This window comes from Epargyreus clarus, unplaced genomic scaffold (assembly GCF_041222505.1).
Source record: "Epargyreus clarus isolate Ecla_fem2 unplaced genomic scaffold, WU_Ecla_fem_2.2 ptg000014l, whole genome shotgun sequence".
In the NCBI taxonomy this organism is placed as follows: domain Eukaryota; kingdom Metazoa; phylum Arthropoda; class Insecta; order Lepidoptera; family Hesperiidae; genus Epargyreus; species Epargyreus clarus.
The window spans coordinates 5,245,303-5,269,239 of NW_027332222.1; the positions used below are offsets into that span (position 1 = coordinate 5,245,303).

Genomic DNA, 23,937 nt, shown 5'->3' on the forward strand with positions numbered 1-23,937 from the left:
TTCAACCACTGCTCAGGTGATAAAAACCTACACTATGCCACTAAATAAATGCTTTGCAGCAGGGAGTAGTATCATGTCAATGGGCTGTCATACAATTAGATTGATAGAGAGTGAAAACTCAGTTATTCTTTTAAAAAAAGGTATGAAAGAAATAACTTTCTATTGGTTTGAAAAGACAAGTATCTTTTAGCTACATTTTCATAATTTTCTTATATGAATCATTCAAAATAAATAACTATTCCATGTCTGCTTGTACAGTTGAAAGTGCAAGAAAAACACTTGTTCTAAGCCAGATATTAGCAGTATTTATTGATTTGAGGGATTCAATTTATATGTTACAATATTGAAAGTATTCTATATAGGTGGAGAAAACTATAGTTATTTAACATTCCTTTTACAATCTTATTACTTATGGCATTTGCTACATAAAATTGTTTCATTATCCCTTTACACCCGGAGATTTTTTTTCGCAATTTTCGATTCAAAACGTTTATTACGGCTTTTTATATAGCTTAAGGGATCCACAAAAAATACGAAAAAAAATCCAGAGTTTATACGTAATCCAGAAATCGACCCTCACGATCGTGAGTCTCCGGTGGGAACTGTCACACTCACGATCGTGAAAATTGCAAAAAAAAATAGTTTTTTATCAAAAAATATTAGAAAATTAAAACAATTTGGAGATATTTAACATCACGGTCTTTATTTTCATTAGTCTTTATAAAAAATCTGTCTTGGCAATGAAACCTAATCTACGTAATTCTATGAAAATCAACATTCTTCTTTCTTCCGTTATTGCCTCCGTCTTAAATCCAGGTCTCCAAGGCGTAGGTATTCTTGGCTAGGGAATACATCCAATGATAATGCAGATGGAGAAAACTTTAGCCATATCTATTGCAATTAAATTAAGTTTTCGACCGGTTCTTCTTAGATAATATAAATTTGTGCATCTGGTTACATATCAAGAGCCTCATAATTAAAATATTAAGAAAAATATTTCTTTGGAGACTTTACTGGAGATGCTGGTAGGGATGTGTAGACCTTTTCAAGACAGAAAACGTATTCTTTTCCAAGCTATTTTTCGATGTGTTGGACGTGAAGATGCTCGGTGGCGAGAAATTTCTAGGGATGATTTTAAAGTAGATGGTTGAGGTTCAGGCTCAAGTTCCAGATCCAATTCTAGGTCAGTTTCTATTTGAGGGTCTGCATGTGCTTCTGGATCTGTTTCAGGGCACAATTCTTCAAATTGAAACTTTTCTAATCTATTTGGTTGAAGCTCTTCACTTTCATGAAGATCTTCAATGTCCGATACATTTCTCCTCACCCCGCACTGGCAAAATCTGATCGTCATTTAAATGTACCCCTAAAATTGAAACAAACAAAATTGATATTGACGAAACTTACACATAACTGGTAATAGCAATAAAAGCATTTTCATCAAACGTTATTCTGCACCAACAACCGTAGGCACACGATCGTAACAGTTGAAATTTGCAACCTAATTGTATCTAAATTGCAAGTTAATCGAATAAACTACTAAATTCCACGTATTTAGTGTTCTTTTAGCTTTCAAATTAGCTATAATTAATAATAGATACTAAACATTTAATACCAGAAATAATTATATACCTGTGACAGTGCGCGGGTCGAAAAATCTGCCATCTTTGGACGAGTCCCTAGCACAACTGACCGCCTGCACCCCGCTCACTTAGCCGGTAGCACGTGCGATACTCTCCTCACGATCGATCGGCATCGGTTGCGTTTCGAAAAATAAGAAGCTATCACGTGGGAATTTTTTTAAAGTGAAACTCACGCTCATATCATCTCGGGTGTAAAGGGTTATAAGTACTTATACATTATTATTAATAAAAGATATAATAAATTGTACTTTCTGAGATTATCACTTATTGGATAAATGTAAAAAAAAGGAAAATAAAAAATAGAATAATTTATCAAATTACAAAGATCACTTAAATCTACAAAATGCAATAATTAAAAATACTTTTCAAGCAGCCACATATGATTCACATACAAATGTTCTAGTTTCTCTCAAACAGCATCCACAGCATACAAACTGTGAAACATGCCCAACGCATTAATCACAATTCGTCTTTCTCTACAGTCTCTATTTCTCCCTTCACATTACTTTTCACATCTTCGTACAAACAGGAGTCATCCTCCCCTTTTAATGCATGTTTGCACAAATGGATCTTCAAAGGCACCTCCCCTTGGTAATTCCAATACCAATCCTCTATGACCTCTTCATTTTCCTCCAAAAGATTCTCACACTGGATCTTCATATGTGTGATCTCTGCGGATGGTTTGTCCCACAACTCGTAAGGAATACCTAGATCTACCTTCACACCTTTATCCACTAATCCGTGTAGAGTTTTGAACGTTTGACTCATGCCTCTAGCGAACCGAGTCTTATCTGCTCTCTCTTTATGAATATTGTACTCTAAAACTTTATCACAAACTCCTTCCAACGACTCGATTAATCTCAGTTCAGACTTCTTATACGTAGTTTTCTTCTTTGGTTGTACGTCGTCTAATGAGTATCCTATTTCAATTACGTCGTTCACTTTTCCGGTCTCTTCTAGCCTGGATTGCAATTCCGTTGCAAGAATTTCGCAGACTTCGCATTTGCTCGCGTACTTGACACCGACGTCTTCTTCAGTTTTAACCTCCACTTCGTTGTTACACTGAATGTTTATCGCAAGTAATAGTATATGGACCACCACAATATAGAGCTTTGCCATTTCGACTGATTAAATTCTGCATTAAACTATTAACAAAGTCACCACTAAGTATATGTCTAATTTAGACTAAGTTTACACAGTGTAGGACTGTACGTATTCTGTATGGTGCTCCAGTTATCACTAGTAACCGGTAGTTAGTTAGTTACTCATGTATAATAATGTAATCTCTTCCGGTAGCTCTATTTATTTAAGGTTAATACCTTAATATTAAAATATAACCAACATAGACAAAATCAGAATGCAGAATTATTGACACTTGACAGAAAAGACAATGGCAGGCAGATAGCGAAATGATAAGTGTATATAACATACACAGAATGTTTAGCACAGATTATTTAAATTGACCAGATGCCATATTTCGTTTATCCTCATGTAGCTTTTTGTTCAACTTTATTTTACGAGTGTTCTAGCGTTATGTTATATCAAAATAGAAAAGCCAAAATAAAACGAAAAAAATAATAATAAAAATATTATTTATTCAATAAATACTTAAGTTTTGTTGCTAATACTATGACATTGGTACAGTTACCTTGTTTTTGTTACTATTATTGGGAAAAGTCATAAATTCGAACATCGTATGGGGCTGTAAATCCAAATATTTATAAATTTCACCACCAGCCGCGAGCCAGCAGATTGAACCATGACCTAAGAAATTCTCTTTGAGAATGAATCAAAGTTCTGCTGTGGGGCAATAATGATATACTCAACATACTATACAGTAGGTTATGAATAATATATATTATAATAGGCAGAAAATATAAAAATTATTCATATGGTTTTATTTGCCATTGATATTGTTTTTCCAACCAATCAACCCAATCTTCACTAATATTTTTTTCCATAGTTACTTCTTCAAATACACTACTTATCGATGTCTTTGTAAATCCTAATTTCTCAAACATTTTTATGCTAATAGTATTAGACAGTAATATTTTCGCTTCATAACTGCATAGATTAATGTATTTTATTCCATACAACATCATTAGGATCACAGCTTCCCAACCAAACTTTTTTCCTCGTGCCGATTCTTCTGCTATCATTATTTCAATTTCACCTATTGGATGGTCCAAATTTTTGTCTATTATAAATATATTGGTATCTCCAATCATGGATCCTGAAAACATTCAAGTGTGGTAAGGTGAGTCTTAGATGAAGAATTTGCCATCAATAATGTTGTATTATTTATTTGTCTTACCTATTTCATCATTAGTAATATCAAATTTAGCTTTGTCCAATATAATAAAAGTACATTCTGAAAAATAAACATAATATTGATGTTAGCAGTTTCAATTAAATTTTTTTATTAAGTTCATAAAAAAGCCTTAAAATAATTATAATTAAACCTTTTAAATAGGGAAATGTTTGATGATGTAATGATAAGATATTTTGTATTGGATTAGTTTAGGCTAACTGCTCACAGAATATTAATCTGGAACGACTTAATATATTAATATTATCATCATACAATAGTATTGTCTACATAAATAATAATTATAAGTAAAATGAATGGTACTTCTAGTATAGGTTCATTTGACAATTTAAGTTGTAACATCTGAATGTTTAATTACTGTCGTCATCTTCTCTCCACTTCCTTTGCATGTCATACTCTTGGTCCAGAGTTAACGGTTCTGATCCTGTTAGTTTTAATAACTCCTCAGATGTCATCCATTTATGGTACCTAAAACATAAAGATTAAATATGACTTTATAAATTGTATGTGTTATCACCTTCCATAGCTCACATCTACATAATTCTACAGTTACATCCTTCAAGCGATGGAAAACGTTATGAGGAAAATTGCATGGCTGAGTTCTCAAAGACATGTTATGTTTACCAATCTGCACATGGTCAAAGTGGCGACCATGTCCTAAACCCTTCTCATTAAGAGAGAACCAATAACAACACCATAACAATGGGTTGATGATGATAAACCAGGTTCATATAGGTATTCTTAACTTACTTTGATACATGACATTCTCTGTAAGGCACTAAAATTACATTTTGTCCAATAATTTTAATATTTGCGTTGATCTTCATTGTTATTACACTAATTTAAACTACTGCTCTATATCTACTTCACAACTCCATACTATCACCAAAAGGATTTTATCCACAATTTAATATTACAATATTTTTGGGTGAACGTTCTCGGAGCCTTGGATTTGATTTGATCACTTTGATTGAAATTTTGAATTGTTTACATATTTTGACATTTTAACCTACAAAATTTCCGGAATTGGGTAAAGGTAATAATAAAATTGGCTACTTGACACTTTTTGGGAAACTGTTTTAATGAATTCATATCTTCGATCACTAATAAGAACTAGATACACAATCAGCGACAAAAAAATGGCGCGACGAAAAGAGCACCCAAATAGACATTTGGGTGCGCTTTTAGGTTAGTAGTGTTTGAACGTTCGGAGAATAAACATGCCTCAGTGCTCGTTCAAAACTGCAAAAATCACACGTCTAGTACGCTAACAAATGATGGAATATCGTATTTTCACTAGAAAGGCTGAAGTAGAATTTTCAAAAACAGTGAAATAGGCGTTTCATCATTTTTTAGCAAGAAAGCCAAAAAAAAGTTTTATAATAGGTATCTGCTTCAAAAACAAAAGATGTTCAAACAATATTATCCTATTTTATCTTCGTAGGGCTCATTTACGCTATATAAAGAACCTATGTGTAAAATTCCAGCACGCTAAAGATCCGCGGTTTCCCTTTACGTTGGTGTCTGGCGCAGCAACTTACGCATTTAGTCAGACAGTCACCTCGATGTGTTATACACATGTATATATCATATAATATGTGTGTAATCACCTTTTAATTTCCTTTATTTTGATACCCCACTCCATAGTTTTGGTTACCTTTTTTAAAACGTGTTACTATTTCGGAAAAACATCCACCATTTACGATTTATAGAATATATAACTTCAGTAATTCAAAGTTCTAGTAATTATTTTATATCGTTAGGGGTAGAATTTCATTATTTTTATCCAACAAGCCAGATACAAAATTTCATAGTGTTTGCGTCAAAATTGACGGTTGTTCAAATTAACTTTTAACCCTTATTTTGCCCTCTATGAGGTTGATTTTTCGGAAAGGGATAAATAGGTGTGTCTTTATTCCTATCCAGAAAGCCAAATACTAAATTTTACAGTAGTTGCTTCAAAATTAAAGGATTTGAAAAAAACTGTCATCCCCTGTTTTACCCTCTTAGGGGTAGAATTTCCAAAAGGCCTTTCTTAGTACTTATTTACGCTATATAGCGAACCCATGTGCAAAATTTCAGAACTCTAAATTAAGCGGTTTTGGCTGTACGTTGATTTCTGAAAAATGAAAAAATCATTTAGTCAGTCAATCAGTCAGTCACCTTGCTATTTTATATATATACAAATTATATGTTTTTATAATCTCCGTTTAATTTCCTTTCATTTGATATCATACTCGATAGGTTCGGTTAACTTTTTTTGAAATATTACTATTTCGCGCCAAAAATCCGCCATCTTGATTTTTTCATTGAGACGAATATAATGACACCTTAATTGGCTACTTGACACTTTTTGGGAAACTGTTTTAATGAATTCATATACGTATTATATATGCCTTTCATTGATCATTTTTTCGAAAAAGGGCTATTTATTAATAAAAACATATTTTTATTACGGTAAACGGAACGTTACGCCAAAACAGGCGGTCAAGTGTCATTTCGTAGCGTGACGTCAACACATTGAAAATATAGAAATAAACTTCGACGTTACACATACTTCAGGTTTCGATGCGATCGACAGGTTTCGATGTAGTGACGTCACATGACATTTGAGGCAGCACTGTCGCCGTTTTGGGATTTAAAATCCACAGATAAAAAATCGAAAATTTCTTTTTAAAAATTAAAATACTTAGAACATATTAAAAAATAAACGAAATACTGCATAATTTATGTTTACTTATAAGCTATCATATCCAACATATTTCATATTTTATTGTTATAACTGTCAAGTACCCAATTGTCGACATTCATCCAGCCGTTTGTTAGATCCGATCAAATAAATAAAGACAAACATACAAGATACGCGCGAAAAACATAACCCTTCCTTGGCAGGCAGGTAAAAATAATTGAAATAAATGTTGGTTTACTACATATTTATTTAGTCGTGGGCAATATATTTCGTTGGATAACGGCGTAAACAGCTTGTTGATTTTTTAATTAAATTACTTGTATTTGGTTATATTTTAATTTTAAACTTATTATATTTTTATTATAATAAATTGTGACTGCATATTACTTACTTTCATTGATAAATTATTATTATGTTCATTAAAATTAATTAATTCGACCTAATAAAAATATAAAAAGTAATGACAGTTCGTCTTCACTAATTCCTTGTCCAAGTGACAAACCACGGTCGTCAATTTTTTTTTCTTTGTTTTTAGCGTCATTTTGACGCCACTTTTTAAGTTCATTTTTGTATGGGATTGTGTATCTAGTTCTTATTAGTGATCGAAGATTCATATACGTATTATATATGCCTTTCATTGATCATTTTTTCGAAAAAAGGGCTATTTATTAATAAAAAACATATTTTTATTACGGTAAACGGAACGTTACGCCAAAACAGGCGGTCAAGTGTCATTTCGTAGCGTGACGTCAACACATTGAAAATATAGAAATAAACTTCGACGCTACACATACTTCAGGGGAAATCTTGGGAATTATTTAACTTTTATTAGTACAATTGCAAGAATGTCAAATTACAAGGCGTGTGCAGTGACGATGTGTTCAAGTACGATCGCTAAATATCCTAACAAATTTGCTTATACAAGTTCCTAAACCCAAATCTCATAAACGTTAAAGAACTTGCAGATTCTTATATGTTTAAATCCTCTGTTTGCAAGCAATGACATTTTATACTATCTATGTAAGAAAAGTATTATTGAAAAAAAGGAATAAATTTAGTAACTCTCGAGTGATTTGTCAATTCCAAATCATTGGAACGGGACGTAATCAAAACAAAACAGCAAGTGGAAGTATTCATATATTTATTATATTATATAGATGTCTATGATAAGAATAGAATTATAAGACGTCTATGAGAATTCTATTTTAAGGGCCCATTCTGTAATTAATAGGACACAATTAAAATATTTCATGACTGTGTTATTATTATTGATGGTGCATGTGCACTGATTAAGTTACAGGACTGTATAATTAAAAATACATGATTTGCTAATATTAGTATTTTATTAACCGATTTCTTTGTTTATTTGGTTTATATGGTTCTATTAGTGAGTACACACAGTAGAACTTTTGTATATATTTATCATATGTTACAGTTACAATAATTACTACAGATCACCTAAGCTAAATATTTCTGCTGCTTGCGTGTCTGCTTTTCTTCATTACTAAAATTATTTTCCGTATTAAACAAATGGATATATATTTTTATCACTGTCATTTTCAGAATTAAATTGCAATGCAATAATAGGAACTGTATGGTCACTTTTCTTCCTTCATCTTGTTGGGTAGGTTACGCAAGTAAAGAAGTACTATTTCCCGTGTACTTTACTTTATGTATTTCAGACTGGTGCCCACTTTCGAAACTTTTGGCTCCTCACTTCTTCTAGGCAGGACAGTCATCACATTTTCATTTTCATTAATGTACCTTGTGTTCAGGACAACTTTTACTTTTCATGAAACAAAAACTTGCCTTCCTCTTAAACTGCACATACTCTATAACGTCGTCACTATACGATTGTCGGGAAGATCTGTAAATATAAATATAACCAATTAATAACCTTAAAACAGTTCACATAAGAATATAAGTATATTTAAAAAAATCTTAATAATCACTTGAAGACAACCTTACTTCTGTCTGAAGTCAGTTAAGAAATGTTTTAATTGTCCGATATGATTAAATGTAAATATAAAGAATGTTTTACTTACGTTGTTTATTTGATATTTCCATAGGTTATCTCACGGAAGTTTTTGTATCCATTTTGATTTATTGCACTGCATATATGGATCTTCTTTAAGCAGGTTCACGCTATCAGCTTTAATATAGTATGGCTTCATTTCGGTTCACAACATAAATTCAACCAACTCTAACAGCAAACGATTTAATTATTATTTGTCTTGTTTGGTTTCGATGTAGTGACGTCACATGACATTTGAGGCAGCACTGTCGCCGTTTTGGGATTTAAAATCCACAGATAAAAAATCGAAAATTTCTTTTTAAAAATTAAAATACTTAGAACGTATTAAAAAATAAACGAAACACTGCATAATTTATGTTTACTTATAAGCTATCATATCCAACATATTTCATATTTTATTGTTATAACTGTCAAGTACCCAATTATGACAGTAACAATATCAAATTATATTTTGTTTAATTATTTACATAATATTAATATTTTGTTTGGTATATTTTATCTAATTCATTTTATTGTAAATTATTTTAGCCTGAAAAGTATCAAATATTTCAATAATGCGGCATAGTCGTTAGAAAATCATATTCGAATTACTTTAAAAATGCATTGTTTGACAAATTCGTTGACGTCGTTCGTTGACTATAACTGTCATTTGTCAGATTTCTGTGATTTGTTTTTCAAGCAACATTTTGATAATATAGAATTCCTGTATTTCCTCTCCTATCTTATCATCATGAAATTAAATGATAAGTGGTGAACTACAAATCTGTGATTAAGTTTATAAAAATCAGGTAGAAGTGACCACAAAAACAAGTTTTAAATCTTTGTGCATATAAGCTTGTAAATATTAACGAGACTGTTTCGCCAAGAACGCATTTAAATAAAACGATTACAGGTAAATTCCCATTTATATTCCAATTATTAAGTTAAATTTTAGTTTATATTTCAACTTTATAAGTTACAACGCACTACCATTTTCAGATCATTACGATGAATCAATACGACACCGAACGACGATTGTGCTGGTGTTACGGCCTCCTGACAATATTGTTAGGTGTGTCGGTGGTATGTGTGGCAGTACCATACAACCACTGGCGAGCAACGCTCGATGTGTGTCCCGGGAGTTGGCTGGAGAATACTAACTGTGGATGCATATTCTATGGGCTCAGTACATTCCAATATTTCAATGGTGGACACAACTCCTGGTGTCTGTACGCGATATTCGCACCCCTGCCTATCTTAGTGTATGCATTGGTGATGACACTGTTCCATATGTACAGAGTGTGCATTAACAATGTGGGGCAGTATGAGGGAGACAAATCTATGGCCATGGATGAGATGTAAGTATAATATTTGCAACTGTATATGAGTCAATCTTGTATCATCATTTAAATGACTCAATTGTACATAGATAAGAATAGAAATAAGTTGCAATGTTTTGACCTAAGGCCCTTTCTCTCTGAAAGGAGACCAATAGTGGAACATAGATATAAAATAGTGGATATAGATTGAGAAAAATAACCATAATAACATCTTATAAAGAATTTGAAATACCTCACAAAACTTTTGTATGTGTTAAGGCAGTGAGTCATACTCAAAAACAAAATATTAACCTCATGGCTATATTTTCTTTCAGCGAAGGAGAGACCATAGTGGTGACTACAAGAACTAGGGCCAGCCATAAGAATGATGCAGTTATATACTGCTGGATCCCCACATCTTGTGTTGCTGCAGTGTTTGCCATTTATAATCTGACACATGCGGCGATTATGACTGATGGGTTTTTGATGACTTGTCATCAGTATAGGGGATATTTAGTCAGGGTAATGTACAATTCTGATTGATATAACTTTCAATTAATTCATATCAAGTATCTTTGTAACATAGTTCCGTACTAATTATTATTTGCAATGGAAATAATTAATATATTGCCACTGTACTTATAAAATTAATTTTTATTCTGCTTTATGGTCGTAGCTTTTGTTGTTTTGGTTTATAACAACAATGTTGTTCTGCTGTGTTTTGGTTTTAAAAGCAGCGACTTTATAACGCATGTGCAAAAATTAATAATCTGTCATTTACTATGAGGCTTGATTTTAATTCTGGCAAAACTGCACTCAAAGTATTAAACCATTATATAAACATTTGGTAGAATATTGAAATTGCAATAATATAAACTTTAATTTCCTGTACTTATTTTTCTATACATAGAGTAACTTATATATTGTACTGCAGGAGCTACACGCCACGGGTGACCATGCCACAGCAATCCACTTCCGCCTAGCTTGCCAGGCTATATTCGACTTCATGGACTACATTCAGAAGGACGCCCCCAACAGTCGCCGCGGAGATTTCATCAACACTGGCATTGCGCTGCAACTCGCACTGATTACTTCTTGGCTGTCCGTCTGTTTGTGGATAGCAATAACAGTGTACACAGCTGTGAGGGCATATAAAGAGAGGGATGTGTTGACATGTTGTGGCAATTGAAGTACTTAGTTAAAGTAACTATTTATATATTAGAATTGTAAGCAAATTGTGTTCTTTTTGATATCACAAGTTTTCCATATTTTTTGTATTAGTATTTTTGATAAGGATTATACATCGAAGTTTTTTAGTAGTATAGTTAAGACTGATAATGCACATTTTGCACATGAAAACAAAATGTATAGAAATTGTAATGGAACAAGTAATTAGTTTTTAAGCCCACCGAGAATCTTAAGATAATTGACAAGTCAATAATGTTATATCACAGTAATTCTATTAAGGGCCAGGTTACCTTATTATTTTAAGGGTAGATTATGACTTTAAGCAAAACTAATTAAACCTTTAAAAATAACTTCATGTTGTAATTTTAATGTTCTATTGACTACATGATGTCTATAAACATTTATTTAGTGATAGTTACTTAAATGTAATAATTGTGCCGTCCATTTTTTATGTTGCAATTTATATTTTTACTCTATTTATTTACACTTATTGTAAAAATTACACAAAATAAACGATTCCACATACTCTGTTGGTTTTTATAAAAAAAAAAACAGTGTTTCAAGATAAAATATGTATATTTTAATAAACAACGATATAAACATTCAGCTTCAACATTTAATTACTAACATTTTAACATCCTTAAACTTGTATTGAAGGTGTCAACCAGTATTTCTTTAAAACAAAATAGACTTGTCGACATAACATACTAGGCCTCAGCTATAGCCGTTTTTTCCTCAGAGTCCATCAATTTTTAATGCCATATTTTAAAATAACTTAAGTTTTAAATTAGTATTTCAATATATTATATGACAATAAACATGTATAATTCATTAAGGAAGATTTAGATATTAACGTCTGTTTTTGTTATCACTTATTTCTAATAACATTGCACATTCATTTAATTAAATTCCACCTTTTATACATATTTCAACAACTTTATACAATTGGAGTACATATACACACATGAATACAATCTATTTCTCAACACTTATACCATCAAGACACCAAGCGTCAATTTTCAAACATTAATTATATTAAGATACACACAGATGACGATAATAATATAGAAAGGGCAAGTTAGTTACACAATTCGTTGAACAACTGCGGCCTCTACCATATGAAAATGGTCTACGTAACAAACCTATATCCTGGTGTACATTAGAATATCGCACGTCACCTCATGTAAGACCCAATACTGTTGGAAAGAGAAGGACCGAAAATCAATTTCGAAGTCTTACTTACGCATGCAGGCAGTAATTATTATTATTCTTACATGAATGGCTATGAACCTTACCAAACCAATCAATAGCCCGCCTATTGTTGTCAGTGAATTAAGTACACTATTCCCATTTATGTGCTAGATTCTTGTGCAAAGATATTTAGATAGAGTTCAGTAGAAAAAGTTAGGTATAGATATTTTGGCATTTCATGCTAATATATATTATCAAATACAATTTCATCTATTACAGCGATAAGAGTTGTAAAGTGTAAGTATAGAATAAATATATTCGTGCTATATTATATATTCAAGATTTTTATGTGAACTTTCTTATAAGCTTGGCACATTTAGGTGAGAATTACCTATACTCCAGCCAAATTGGAAGAAGAATGTTTACCAACAATCGTCGCTTAGCAACCGATAACGGGCATATAACAATAACCTTTTTTCATTAGCACAATTTATTAATGTATAATATTATGTAAAATAAAAGAAAATTTCCGTTATTTTCTATCCTATTCTATACACTATACCTAATGTCTGGTTTGAATTAAATATTGCGAATAAATATTTGACCTTGAGTTTAATTAGATTTCGAGAATAATCTCGCAAGATATATTTTAAATCAGCATTTAAATGCGTATTAAGTGAATTTATACAATTTTCTTAGATATTATGCTGTGTGATATTCTATTTTAATCAGAATGAATAAAATAATGTAATTTAGAGAAATGGTAGTTTAATATCCTCCATGGCAATATGTACACGTCTCGTATTTGGACTCTAAGAGAATAAATAGACTGTAAGTTAGTAAATACTCTACTCCCAGAGTAGATTGGAAAATAAAATTGAAATTGGTTTAGTAGTAACTAAAAATAAAAATAGAAACTTGGAGTTTTGTACATATTTATTTAGCTATTATTACATGTATGAACGGGTTAAAATGATTAAATTAAATAGCACAAATTACAAGTATGTAATACATCATGTAAAAATACAAATCCTTAAGGTTTTTTGGCCGCCCATTATAGATTTTGAATAAGACTCCTCCATACAAATGCTGAGTATTTTTCCCGTTCAGGTGTTACCAAGTCGATAAGCTGTGCTTTTATCATCTCTGCTTGGAACGAGATACCTTTTTCTGTTAGCCAACTTTGTATGTCTTTTTTTAACCAATTCATAGAAGGAACTCGTTCCAAGCGTCGAGAATGATATGGGGCATTGTCCATTACAATTATGGAGTTTGGTTCTAATTTTTCCAGAGTTCTAGAGAACCACTCTTCAAACACCTTCGAGTTCATCTCTCTATGATAGTCGCCTTCACCTTTTTTACTTTCGAAAATTAAGTCTGCATTTTCCACAAATCCATCCTCGTTACCTATAAAAAAATGATAAATATTAAAATGTGAAAAGTACATGTAGCAGTCTAGTGATCATATATTGACTATATGGCATAGAAACTATACTTTTACGTTAACCTGATTAGCTATGCATGAGTTTATTTTTTTACAAAACTTTTTTCAATTCCATGATAGCACACATCTAAAATTATGTGATCTTAAGCTAACAATATTAGGATGATAACATACCAATGTGTACAACTATCAAGCGCTTCCCTTTTCCCGATGGAGCTTTCAAGCCAGTTGAGAGTCCCTCCTGATAGGCTTGTTGAGCAGACTCAATGGAAAGGTCTTGCCATAATTTATTTTTTGTATGTCCTGAAACCAAATAATATATTATTGCTTTAAAATATTTTAATATAAATAATTTTATACACAGTGTGTGCCAAAGATGTGATAAAATATTGATTATGACATTTAAATTCTACTTATTAATAATAATTTATATGGTTACTGTTTAAATAAAGATCAATAAGTATACAGAAATGATTGATTCTATATAAAAAATAAGTTAAAATTGTTTATGTACCTTCGTTAACCCAAGTCTCATCCAAATAATAAATTTTGCGTCTTTGTTCTCTCATCCTTAACATTTTTTGAAGATAATAGAAGCGCCATCGCACAATTTCTTCCTTTTCAATGAGAACACTTCGTCTCGACCGTTTCAAATATTTAATCTTCAGTTTATTTTAAACTTTTTGAAAGGTAGTTCTTTTAAAGCTTGGTAAGCTGTCGTCCTCGTTCACTAAATTTAAAACTTTTTCAATTGTTGGTGGATCGTTATCAAAGAATAACATGTGCACCTTCCTACGAATTCCACTCAAGGTCATATCGTCCAATTTGTCCATTATTGTCCCCTTTTTAGGAGCTGGAGTCGGTGACGAAACTCGTTTATGAGTTCGATATTCTTTTATTATTCGGTACACAGTACTCAAATGTACGCCGGCAGTTTCTGCAGTTTTTTTTGCGACATCTTTACTGTATATAAAACTATCTTTTGGCCACATTTCTTCGATAGTTTTATAAATGTTACATATAACTGTTTTCTCCGAGGAACTGAGTGAACACCTCGCTCGTTTCTTCTTTGGAGAAGAAAACTTCTGCAGGCCACTCGGACCCGGTTGGGAATCACTCATTATAAGAAGAACAACAAAACAAACAAAACGAAACAAAAAAAACTCAACAAAATAACAGAACAACACTATAACAGGAATATTTAACAAACAAATAACAATGGATAACAGAGATATTAACACGCACAGTACTCGTAATCGTAAGCAGCCATGTTGTAAACATCATTGTAACACGACCAAATTCGGAGAGTGCGTTTCGTTATAGCTAAGCAGTCAATGTAAACAAAATGTTTTTTTTTGTATTTGTAACAATGAACTATTATTATAAAGTTATATTTAAAATATTATACATTAGTATAAATAAAATTATTTTCAAATAATAATTTAATCATATACTACGAAAATAGTGGATAAATTAAAATGTCAGCTTACACTTCAAAAAATATTATTTGCTACTTTAAATAAAACGAAACGCAATTGTGTTTTTTAAATAGTCGGATTATAAAGCAATTATTATGCAGCTAATTTAAAATGAAGCAGTAAAAGTGGGGTTGTAAAGAAATTTACGTACTCTTTTTTTTGATGGACTGTTTCGATTTTTCAAAATCGTAACCAAAAGTTCTTATTACCTGGCATACGCTTATTTACAGGGTTTTCACTTAGTTACTGATAAGGATATTTTATTCAACTTTGTTTATACGCAACAATATGAAAGTTGTGAGAGTACTTTGCATGTAATAAGGTATAGAAATAATGGATACAATTTAATTGTGAAGTTTTTTGTTGAATTAAAAATGAAAACAAGGATAATAGTAATTTTTACAGTACCAAAATTTTGATGACCCTAATATCGGTTTGTTTACATGAATTCTCTTCGCATCGTGGCGGAGGTATAAGTTAGGTGCTCGTAACATTTAGAAGCTATAAATATGTACTTATAAGTAATAAATATCATTTCATGAGCTCACACTTAAATGGTAACGTTGTAACAGGAGCTAGCAATTCTTTTTCACATTTTGAATTTCCTGTTAATTATAAAGTTCATTAGAAAATAAGGGAAATGGATCTAACAGAAGAAAAAAGAAATACTTTAACCATAACTACCAGGTATTAATTATCAACAAATTAATAAGTGTAAATAATAACTTTCATTCATATTATTGGAATAGTCATCATGTGTTCCTAAACGCGAAATTACGAGAACACTTAGTACAGATCAATTAAGAACTCATAAAGTGTGAGGTTTTGTGCAATAATTAATAACATTTGCAATTTTTAAAGTGAACACAAATAACAAAATACTTTCTATGGCACTGTTAATCTGTTCTTATTAAGAACTTCGTACATAGGTACATAGATGCTTAAAAACATTATATTTAATACCATAATCTCAAAACTGTGGTAAAATCTCTAAATTGTTAATTACAATACTGGGAATGTCGTATATTATTAAAATTAAAAGGTATTAAAAATAATTGCCTCCATAAAAATATATCCATCTACATTTTATAAAACTATTTTTAAATTTCCATGATCTTATTCAAAAATATTCCAAAAACACCCTGTAAAACAATGTCTAGTTGCCAGATAATAAAAATTGTACAACATAATTTTAATACAGTAAAATAAGCTGTTATGAAAATTTTAATGTACACAGAGCTGCTGCTATGGAAGGTACACAATTTGAATAAAACATTTTTGATTCTGAGCAAAACATTAGGTCGAAAGTTATGGCTTATGTAGTTTAATGTTCAAGCTTTCAGATTTAAGTGGCTATGCAGAGAATTTCTTTCATTTCTAAAATTCTTATTATTGAGTAATTCACAATAAAAAAATGTACCACCACAATAACATCAACCTCTACTAGCAAGCTTTAGCAAACCTTTTTGGACAAAAGCTTCAATTTTGGCACTCCGCCTCCCAATCCTCTGGGATCAGCTTATTGATGTGCTCTACAAAGTTGTTGTAAGGGCAGGGATCGTCGCAGAAAGGCATTTTCAATTCCATCGGCACTTCAACTTTGGTGTTGTTTCTGTAGAATAGCTGGAAGATACATTAATATAAAATTAAAAATTAAGCATCGAAAGTATAATCACTAGTATATTTTGTAATGTATTGTTTTGATGTATGCTATAATCCTACTATTGCGCAATAAATATATGCTGTAATACATTGTAGTTAGTTGCATGTAGTCATTTTTAAGTGCATGATAATGTTAGTATATCATAATGTTTCTGTGTATACTTTTATTATAGGGTTATGTTAAAATTCGGTGCTTGCCGTTACGTAGTACTTTATAAATTATATACCACTGTTGCATATTCTTTTAAATAATATTATATTTACTTGCAACTTTATTATTACGCTTATCGCCCGTTATTTATATTTAAATTTTCCCTATCAGATTTTAATATGACAATGTCTAGTATGAAATAATTGTTATAATGTCTTTGATGGGCATTTGCATTTGATGGACGCAACATTGTTTAGATTGAATATAAATAACAGGAGTATGACATACTTAGAGTTCTCGCCAAACGGCTTGTGTAGAGTCCGCGCCAAACGGCTAGTCCGCTTCGAATATAGAAACGAGTCGCGTCGCAATAGCAAATTGTAGATATTACGACGATATTACGGGACGCTCCCGGCATCCGTCCGCTGCCCGCTCTCGCCCACGGGTACACAGCTACGTTAGCGAGCCCTTACGTTACGAGTAAACGCTAACTGAACCTGCGCGCAACAACTTCAGAGAACTAGAAGTTTGGCGCGGATTACCAACCTTCACATAGAAGTTATCCTGCTCCACATGATCGGGCTCCTCATGCAGCTCGAGGGCGAGACTGGCGCCGTAGCCCGGCGCGAGCAGCTCGCGCAGGCCGAGCGCGCGCCACAGCGCCACCAGCGTCACGTCGTGCCCCGAGTACAGGCACAGCGAGCGGTCCAGGTTCGCATGGCTCACCGACTCGGAGAGGTACTGTCTTATTTCCGCTAGCAATGGACCTGAAATGAATAAATAAAAACTCTACATATTTGGTTTTGCATAGTGTAATGTCGACAAGATATTAAATTATCCTATAAAGTCTAGTTTTGCAATAAATAATCATAATATAAATGTGGTAAAACTAGCATGGTCTGGGTCAAAATACCAATGGCTAAATTTTTTCTATCATGTCCGTGCCTTTTGATGGTATGGTATGGATGCTTATAATGATTTATGTATGAATTGACCATCTAAATCCTCAGCATTGCCATAATGCGTCCGTGATAAAAACACTTTCAAATTTAGTGGCGGACTAAGCTCGTCGGAGACGGAAAGTTCAATGTAGCCCCCAGTCTAAATAATCATACGTATTACATACGTCATTTATGCGTATTTCAGTCATTGGGAATAGTGTTTAAAGGCCACTTACGGCCGGAGCCCTGGGGCAGATCGCAATGTTTTTAAATATCAATTATTCATACTTTTTAGAAACAAGCGTAACTGACTTAATCTTGGCATAGATAATATAATTTGCCTATGCATATAAGATACGGATATGGCGAAAATAATTTTATTTATTTATCGACATTTTTACCTATTAAGAATATTTAATTAATAGCGTAAAATGGAAGCACGGTATGCAAATTAGCAGCGACCTTCGAATGCAGTTACTGTCGGATTATAACGTCATCTTAATGCGAAATGATCATCGCATTAATAATAATTTAATACCATAACAACAACATCTTTATTTCCTTGCAATAATAATAAATGCAATATAAAATATTATTTAATAAATTATATTTTAAACTGAATTAGACCGTTCTTTTTTAATTTTTGTTCCCAACATTAATAATGTAAAGAGAAATTTTAAATTCTATTAGGATTAAATTTTTCGATTGGGGCGCATAATATATTATGTATAAGTCATCTTTCAGGTATAAGTCACCTCACCCATACACTTATATTTGATTGTATAAACAAAATTTGATCAAATATAAATTAAAAAAATACAAATCATATTTGGATATTGAAAACATACTTACCAGTATTTAATCTCTGCAGCGACTCATTATACGACAAGAGCGCCAAACTAAACATGAAGGGGATCTGCATTTTGTGGGGGAAGACATTCTTAGTCCAATCGGGCAGTTTCAGTCCAGCTTCTTGCTGTGTTTGGAGCGTGCTGAACAGGAAGTCTACCTCCAATACGCTGCGCATGCTTTGGTTGGTGTGTTTGCTCAAATAGTCAAATAGTTCGGCAAACTGTTGGTTGGCGTTGGCTTCCGCGAGCGCCTCGCGATACATCGCTTTGTGGGCCTTACAGGGCTTTGTCGATGCAACTATCTGAAAGTAGGTTTTTTATTTTCTTGTACACAGATGAAAAGGGTTTTTATTGGATACATGACCACAGTCAGATATAAAACACTATATACTCTTCAATTCCATGTCGGACTTAGCTAGATATAGATATAACTAAATTTGAATCAGAATTTATTTGTGGTTTTTATATATTTTTGTTATCGTTTTTTTTATAAAGGGTTGCTCTGTTATTTGTCGACTACAAATCTGGAAAAGGAATGGATAAAATCCATTTCTGGGCTTTATATGTGAAGAATATTTTTATGTTAAGTTTTATATAATGTCTGATTTGATGTTACTTATCATATTATAAACTAAAATGGAAACAAAAGGTTATCAAGTTGACCTGCATGTCTTGTAACATTTATTATTTCACATATATCTTTTTATCATACATCAATAGCACAACTCTGTTACCCCTGTCCATAGTATATATTACTTCAATATACAGCTTTACAAGGGGGTTCCCAAACGGGTGTCTATGCTGGAAGTTAAACTTGCTACTCTTTAATAAATTATGTCGGAATAACCTGCCAGTTTGAATAATGTAATTTTTGCCTAAGCTATAGGAGGAGGTCTGGATTGAATAACCCCTTCTCATATACACCGATGGTTAGTTATTTATATATGTATTTATCTTTACCTATTACATTATAAAAGGACAAAATACCTACATTGTCCAGATGCCTCGGTAGAGAATGTACAGGAATGGGTTGCCAAGGTAATTCAGGGTGCCACAGCTGCCTTTCTGAGGGTGGGTAGAGTCCTGCCAAAAATGTATAAGCACTCATAAGACATCTCGATTTGTCACTGCTCCTCACAAACACATCCTTCTCATAGTACTCCTCGGGAATAAAATTTGCATAGTAACTGCGGTATTTCTTCCCCAGTTCATACAGTTGGAGTTTGCCAGCCTGCAATAGAAAGTTTAGTGTCAATTACTAAAATATACAAAGAAGTAGGGTAAACATAATAACAAATAAAAATCTTAAGTAAAATCACTTTGATATCAATTTTTGGAGAGCTAATGAAGTTGATAGTAAAACAATTAAAACAGTTGTGATAATCCACTACTAAAAATTTTGAATTCTCACTCAGGAGATTAGTGTGTAGGCTAGATTAGACCGTTACCCAAAAATTAGATTAAATAATATTAGAAGATAGAATTAAAGTTAGATTTAAATTTTAGGGTAGATCATTTCTTTATCTTGTACCAAATATGTTGATGAAGAAAGATGCATAATGTGGGAAAGTGCAAGTCATAAAAGTAAGGGGGGATTACGGTTCTTACGGCGCCAAGATTTGAATGCGGATCCGTATAGATTTCGATGAGACAAGACGAAAAGTAAGAATAAATTTTTTTGATATCTCGCTTAGTTTTCGAGATATCGATACTCAAAAATTATTCGAAAATTTCGATTTTTTGCGTTTTAAAAGTGAAATTGCCGAGGAACGGCGCGGCGGAAACGGGTGCGACTGGTATCTCCGGATAGGGGAGGACGTGCAGAATACGGTAGAAGAAAAATGAAGAGAATTCGTTAAGAAACGGCGGAGGAAAATGAGAAAAACCAAAAATTGATTTTTGAAAAACGGAGAAAATTATATTTAAAAATTTAGAAAACGAAGAGAAACGGAAGTAGTATGTGCGAAAAGGTATCGTTGAGACGAGTACGATGGTATAAAATAATTAGAAATCGGGCAAGGGACAACGAAGTTAGAGGTGATTGAAATTTGAGTTGGTATTGGTTAGGTTAGGTTAGGTTAGGTTTAGGTTAGGTTAGGTTAGGTTAGGTTTTTGATGTGAAACATCTATAGCCGCACGTAAATCCGATTTCTGGCGTGGCGACGCATGCCGTGCGCTTAAATTAATGCGATTAAAGGAATTAAGTAGTCACGATTTGAAATAAATTTGTAAATTTTTCTATTTAATGAAAATAAATGTTTATTCAATAAATAGTCATCGTTATCTGGAAAAAAATCGTAATATTTTATTTTATCATTATGACATATTTAGTTCCTATCACAATATGTTCTTTTCTGCATATTACTTTTACAAAATAACGTTGATGTTTCACATCTGCCAGGCGTCCCGTGACGGCTCACATTTTTTATTTTTTATTATTATTGTTATTATCATAATAATAGTGATAATCATAATAAAGGATAAAATATATCTTCAAAAAAATTTTCAATAAAATTTCAACATTTTTAATAATGTATTTATTAATATCTTGAAAACTAAGCAAGATATCGAAAAAAATTATTCTTTGTTTTCGTTTTCTTTTCCAAAAATCTATCGAAATACATCATTAAAAGAATATTTTTTTTTTTATTTTTCGATTTTTAAATATCGATATCTCGAAAACTAAGCGAGATATCAAAAAATTTTATTCTTACTTTTCGTCTTGTCTCGTCGAGATCTATAAGGATCCGCATTCAAATTTTGGCGCCGTAAGAATCGTAATCGTGCCTAAAAGTAATATAACTGACTCACATTGGTTAGGCTCCCAAGTCCATCAGGCCACTGGTAGTTCTTGAAGGGGTCACTTTTGTAAGTGCTCTCTGGTGTTCTGGCTCCATGACGGAATAACTGTTTATAACAAGAAATTACAAGTCATTTAGAATATTGTTATAAATTTACATCTTTATATCTATGTAACCAAACAACATCAGCATCAGATTCGAGTTTCAGTGGGTCGCTTTTATATGGAACATAGAAGATTAGAAATGTAATTTAAATTTTATTAATGGTAAAATACATTTTTGGCATGTTGTGCTTGTCTAAAATTTCACAAAATTCACTTTTTCCTTTCATGTAGCAGTCCTTTAAGGTATCAAACCTAGAAGATAACAGTGTATTTCAAAAAATTTCTTCTTACCATTTTTTTTCATATGAGATTCTGGTCCCATATACTTGGTGCTCTAACTACATATTCACTATGAAGCGAGATTATTACCACAATATAACCAAACTATACTCACAATGATTGCCAGCCGGAGTGTTTTAGATTCATATGGCAGGGTCTCACTGAGCACACAGTACCCGAGCAGGCAGCTGAGTACAGCCAGACCAAGCACTATCACAGTGGTGGTGGTGGACCTCCTGGGGATGTGGTGGCACTTGGTCTGCTCCACCTTCGGCGTGGACGGCCTGCGCCACGTGTGGTCGTCCTTGTCGTACTCCATTAGCCCGGACTTCACCATTCGTAACATCGACGTTCTGTCACCACTTGAAGACTATTTTAGCACTCCTATTAAAAATGTTTTTGTAATTACATTTTAGGAATGTACATATGAATAACATACATTACTTGAATAACTAATTAAATCTTCCGGGCTGAGATACGTGTGTTAAAACCTAATAAGTACTACGCTAATACGTACTGTTGATGTATAATGTATCAGTTGCAATAAACGGCTTAGTTTTATAGTCACTACCTTCGAGTAAATATAATTCTAGTACTTACTCTGAGGTACCTACGTTTATTCGCACTTCGCAATTGAAATCACTGGGTTGTATTTTTTATGTAACGCATGTCTTAGTTATGTTGACTTCAGAAAAGTATGAATAACGTGAGAAAAATAATTAGATAGACATTAAACGAACAATTATGTAAAATATTAATCCAAATAAAAAGTATTATCGACTTGTTTCCGCGACAAGGTCGTGTTTTGAAATAAATATTGATCAAATTACCACACACCATTCATAAAAGGAACTTGAATAATTTCACATTCCAATATAACTCTTTTGTAAATGAAATAACTTCATGTATCAACAGAAAACTGAACACTTTGCATTCGTAAATAATTTTAATTGAATAATTTATAAATGTACTCCTCAGTCAAGCACAATCCCATTAATCCATAGATAAATACTGATGTCTGATATTATGATTATGTCACCGAGATGACAACGATCACACCACAGATTATATATTATATATATAACTATCTTTTTTATTTGGAAGTACTCTATGGTTAACACATAGATAATCTAATAAGTTATCACCACAGACAAAGCTTTGCTTTATTTTGAGCGATTCACGTATAAAACACGAACCTAAAATTGATATTGAGATCCATGTATTAATACGACTCTTAAGAGTATTTTACAAAAAAAATCCTTTATAATATTGTTTAAAGAAGAAAATATACTCTTGATGGTTTTTATGAAACACGTTTCTGGTTTTGGAAAAATATTATGCATTATCATTTAATAACAGTGTATAACAAGATTCAAGTAAAATACGGCAGGTGTGGGTATTACTAATTTATTGTAATAAAATTTGAATACTAATCGAAAACAATAAAAAGATTTACATTTAGTATTAGGTTGGTACGTAAAAATGAGTATTTAAATTATAATATACTAGATTTTTCCCGCGGCTTCGCCCGCGTTTAAAAGAAAATAATATGACATACTAACATACATAAAACTGAAAATTCGTACCTTCATTGGAATGGCAGTGGCGCCATCTGGCGAAAATTGGTCGTACCAACTCTGAAACCTTCGTGGGCTCATGGACAACAACTTTGCTAAAGATCATCACTTGATCAAATGCATAGTTTACGATTCAATCCTTACTACTATCGATTAAAATAATCGATTTCTTTTGGTCCAAAAGATCGATTCTCCGATTAATCGATCTTAGATCGCCATCCCTACTTCCCGTGGGATTTCCGGGATAAAAACTATCCTATGTCTTTTCTCGGGTCTCAG

The 23,937-nt window shown here is 32.3% G+C and overlaps 4 protein-coding genes and 1 long non-coding RNA gene across 8 annotated transcripts; 1 reads left to right on the plus strand and 4 right to left on the minus strand.

Moving 5' to 3' along the window:
* Positions 1–1,846: 1,846 nt before the first annotated feature.
* CNPYb (FGF signaling regulator protein canopy b) lies at positions 1,847–3,017 on the minus strand. Its single transcript, XM_073079607.1, has one exon. It carries the CDS (start codon positions 2,757–2,759, stop codon positions 2,100–2,102), a length of 660 nt encoding a protein of 219 aa, XP_072935708.1. The 5' UTR covers positions 2,760–3,017; the 3' UTR covers positions 1,847–2,099.
* Positions 3,018–3,504: 487 nt separating this feature from the next.
* Mnat9 (microtubule-associated Nat9) lies at positions 3,505–4,849 on the minus strand. The gene is made up of 4 exons (XM_073079609.1): positions 4,720–4,849; positions 4,328–4,437; positions 3,955–4,011; positions 3,505–3,873 (listed from the first exon to the last, which is right to left on the minus strand). Exons 1-4 carry the CDS (start codon positions 4,794–4,796, stop codon positions 3,524–3,526), a joined length of 594 nt encoding a protein of 197 aa, XP_072935710.1. The 5' UTR covers positions 4,797–4,849; the 3' UTR covers positions 3,505–3,523.
* Positions 4,850–9,453: 4,604 nt separating this feature from the next.
* LOC140747271 (uncharacterized) lies at positions 9,454–11,944 on the plus strand. Its single transcript, XM_073079598.1, has 4 exons — positions 9,454–9,585; positions 9,672–10,030; positions 10,327–10,513; positions 10,926–11,944. Exons 2-4 carry the CDS (start codon positions 9,681–9,683, stop codon positions 11,178–11,180), a joined length of 792 nt encoding a protein of 263 aa, XP_072935699.1. The 5' UTR covers positions 9,454–9,585; positions 9,672–9,680; the 3' UTR covers positions 11,181–11,944.
* Positions 11,945–13,288: 1,344 nt separating this feature from the next.
* On the minus strand, positions 13,289–14,111 carry LOC140747273 (uncharacterized). Its single transcript, XR_012102859.1, has 2 exons — positions 13,989–14,111; positions 13,289–13,777 (listed from the first exon to the last, which is right to left on the minus strand). It is a non-coding gene; the product is annotated as an uncharacterized LOC140747273 (long non-coding RNA).
* A 1,662-nt stretch (positions 14,112–15,773) lies between these two features.
* Positions 15,774–23,101, minus strand: LOC140747270 (lysosomal acid phosphatase). 4 transcript variants are annotated; one of them, XM_073079597.1, is made up of 7 exons: positions 22,919–23,101; positions 22,197–22,465; positions 21,709–21,804; positions 19,885–20,128; positions 18,899–19,195; positions 17,652–17,872; positions 15,774–16,915 (listed from the first exon to the last, which is right to left on the minus strand). In XM_073079597.1, exons 2-7 carry the CDS (start codon positions 22,425–22,427, stop codon positions 16,772–16,774), a joined length of 1,233 nt encoding a protein of 410 aa, XP_072935698.1. In that variant the 5' UTR covers positions 22,428–22,465; positions 22,919–23,101; the 3' UTR covers positions 15,774–16,771. The 4 variants fall into 4 exon arrangements, with proteins under 4 accessions (XP_072935698.1, XP_072935697.1, XP_072935695.1 ...); XM_073079596.1 differs by having other exon boundaries at positions 18,899–19,199; positions 19,889–20,128; positions 22,197–22,443; positions 22,919–23,099; XM_073079594.1 differs by having other exon boundaries at positions 18,899–19,199; positions 19,889–20,128; positions 22,919–23,099.
* Positions 23,102–23,937: the final 836 nt, after the last annotated feature.

Bases quoted from the DNA above. Each gene is read 5' to 3' on its own strand.
- LOC140747271 (XM_073079598.1), top strand. From the start codon at position 9,681: ATGAATCAATACGACACCGAACGACGATTGTGCTGGTGTTACGGCCTC. The intron at 10,031-10,326 runs GTAAGTATAATA...ATTTTCTTTCAG, and splicing joins TCTATGGCCATGGATGAGAT to CGAAGGAGAGACCATAGTGG. The intron at 10,514-10,925 runs GTAATGTACAAT...ATTGTACTGCAG, and splicing joins ATAGGGGATATTTAGTCAGG to GAGCTACACGCCACGGGTGA.
- CNPYb (XM_073079607.1), bottom strand. From the start codon at position 2,759: ATGGCAAAGCTCTATATTGTGGTGGTCCATATACTATTACTTGCGATA.
- Mnat9 (XM_073079609.1), bottom strand. From the start codon at position 4,796: ATGAAGATCAACGCAAATATTAAAATTATTGGACAAAATGTAATTTTA. The intron at 4,012-4,327 runs GTAATTAAACAT...TTTATTTTTCAG, and splicing joins GTGGAGAGAAGATGACGACA to AATGTACTTTTATTATATTG. The intron at 3,874-3,954 runs GTAAGACAAATA...GAATGTTTTCAG, and splicing joins TATTACTAATGATGAAATAG to GATCCATGATTGGAGATACC.
- LOC140747270 (XM_073079597.1), bottom strand. From the start codon at position 22,427: ATGTTACGAATGGTGAAGTCCGGGCTAATGGAGTACGACAAGGACGAC. The intron at 21,805-22,196 runs GTGAGTATAGTT...TGTTATAAACAG, and splicing joins CACTCCGGCTGGCAATCATT to TTATTCCGTCATGGAGCCAG. The intron at 17,873-18,898 runs GTAAGTATGTTT...TATTCATTTCAG, and splicing joins GCTGCAGAGATTAAATACTG to GTCCATTGCTAGCGGAAATA.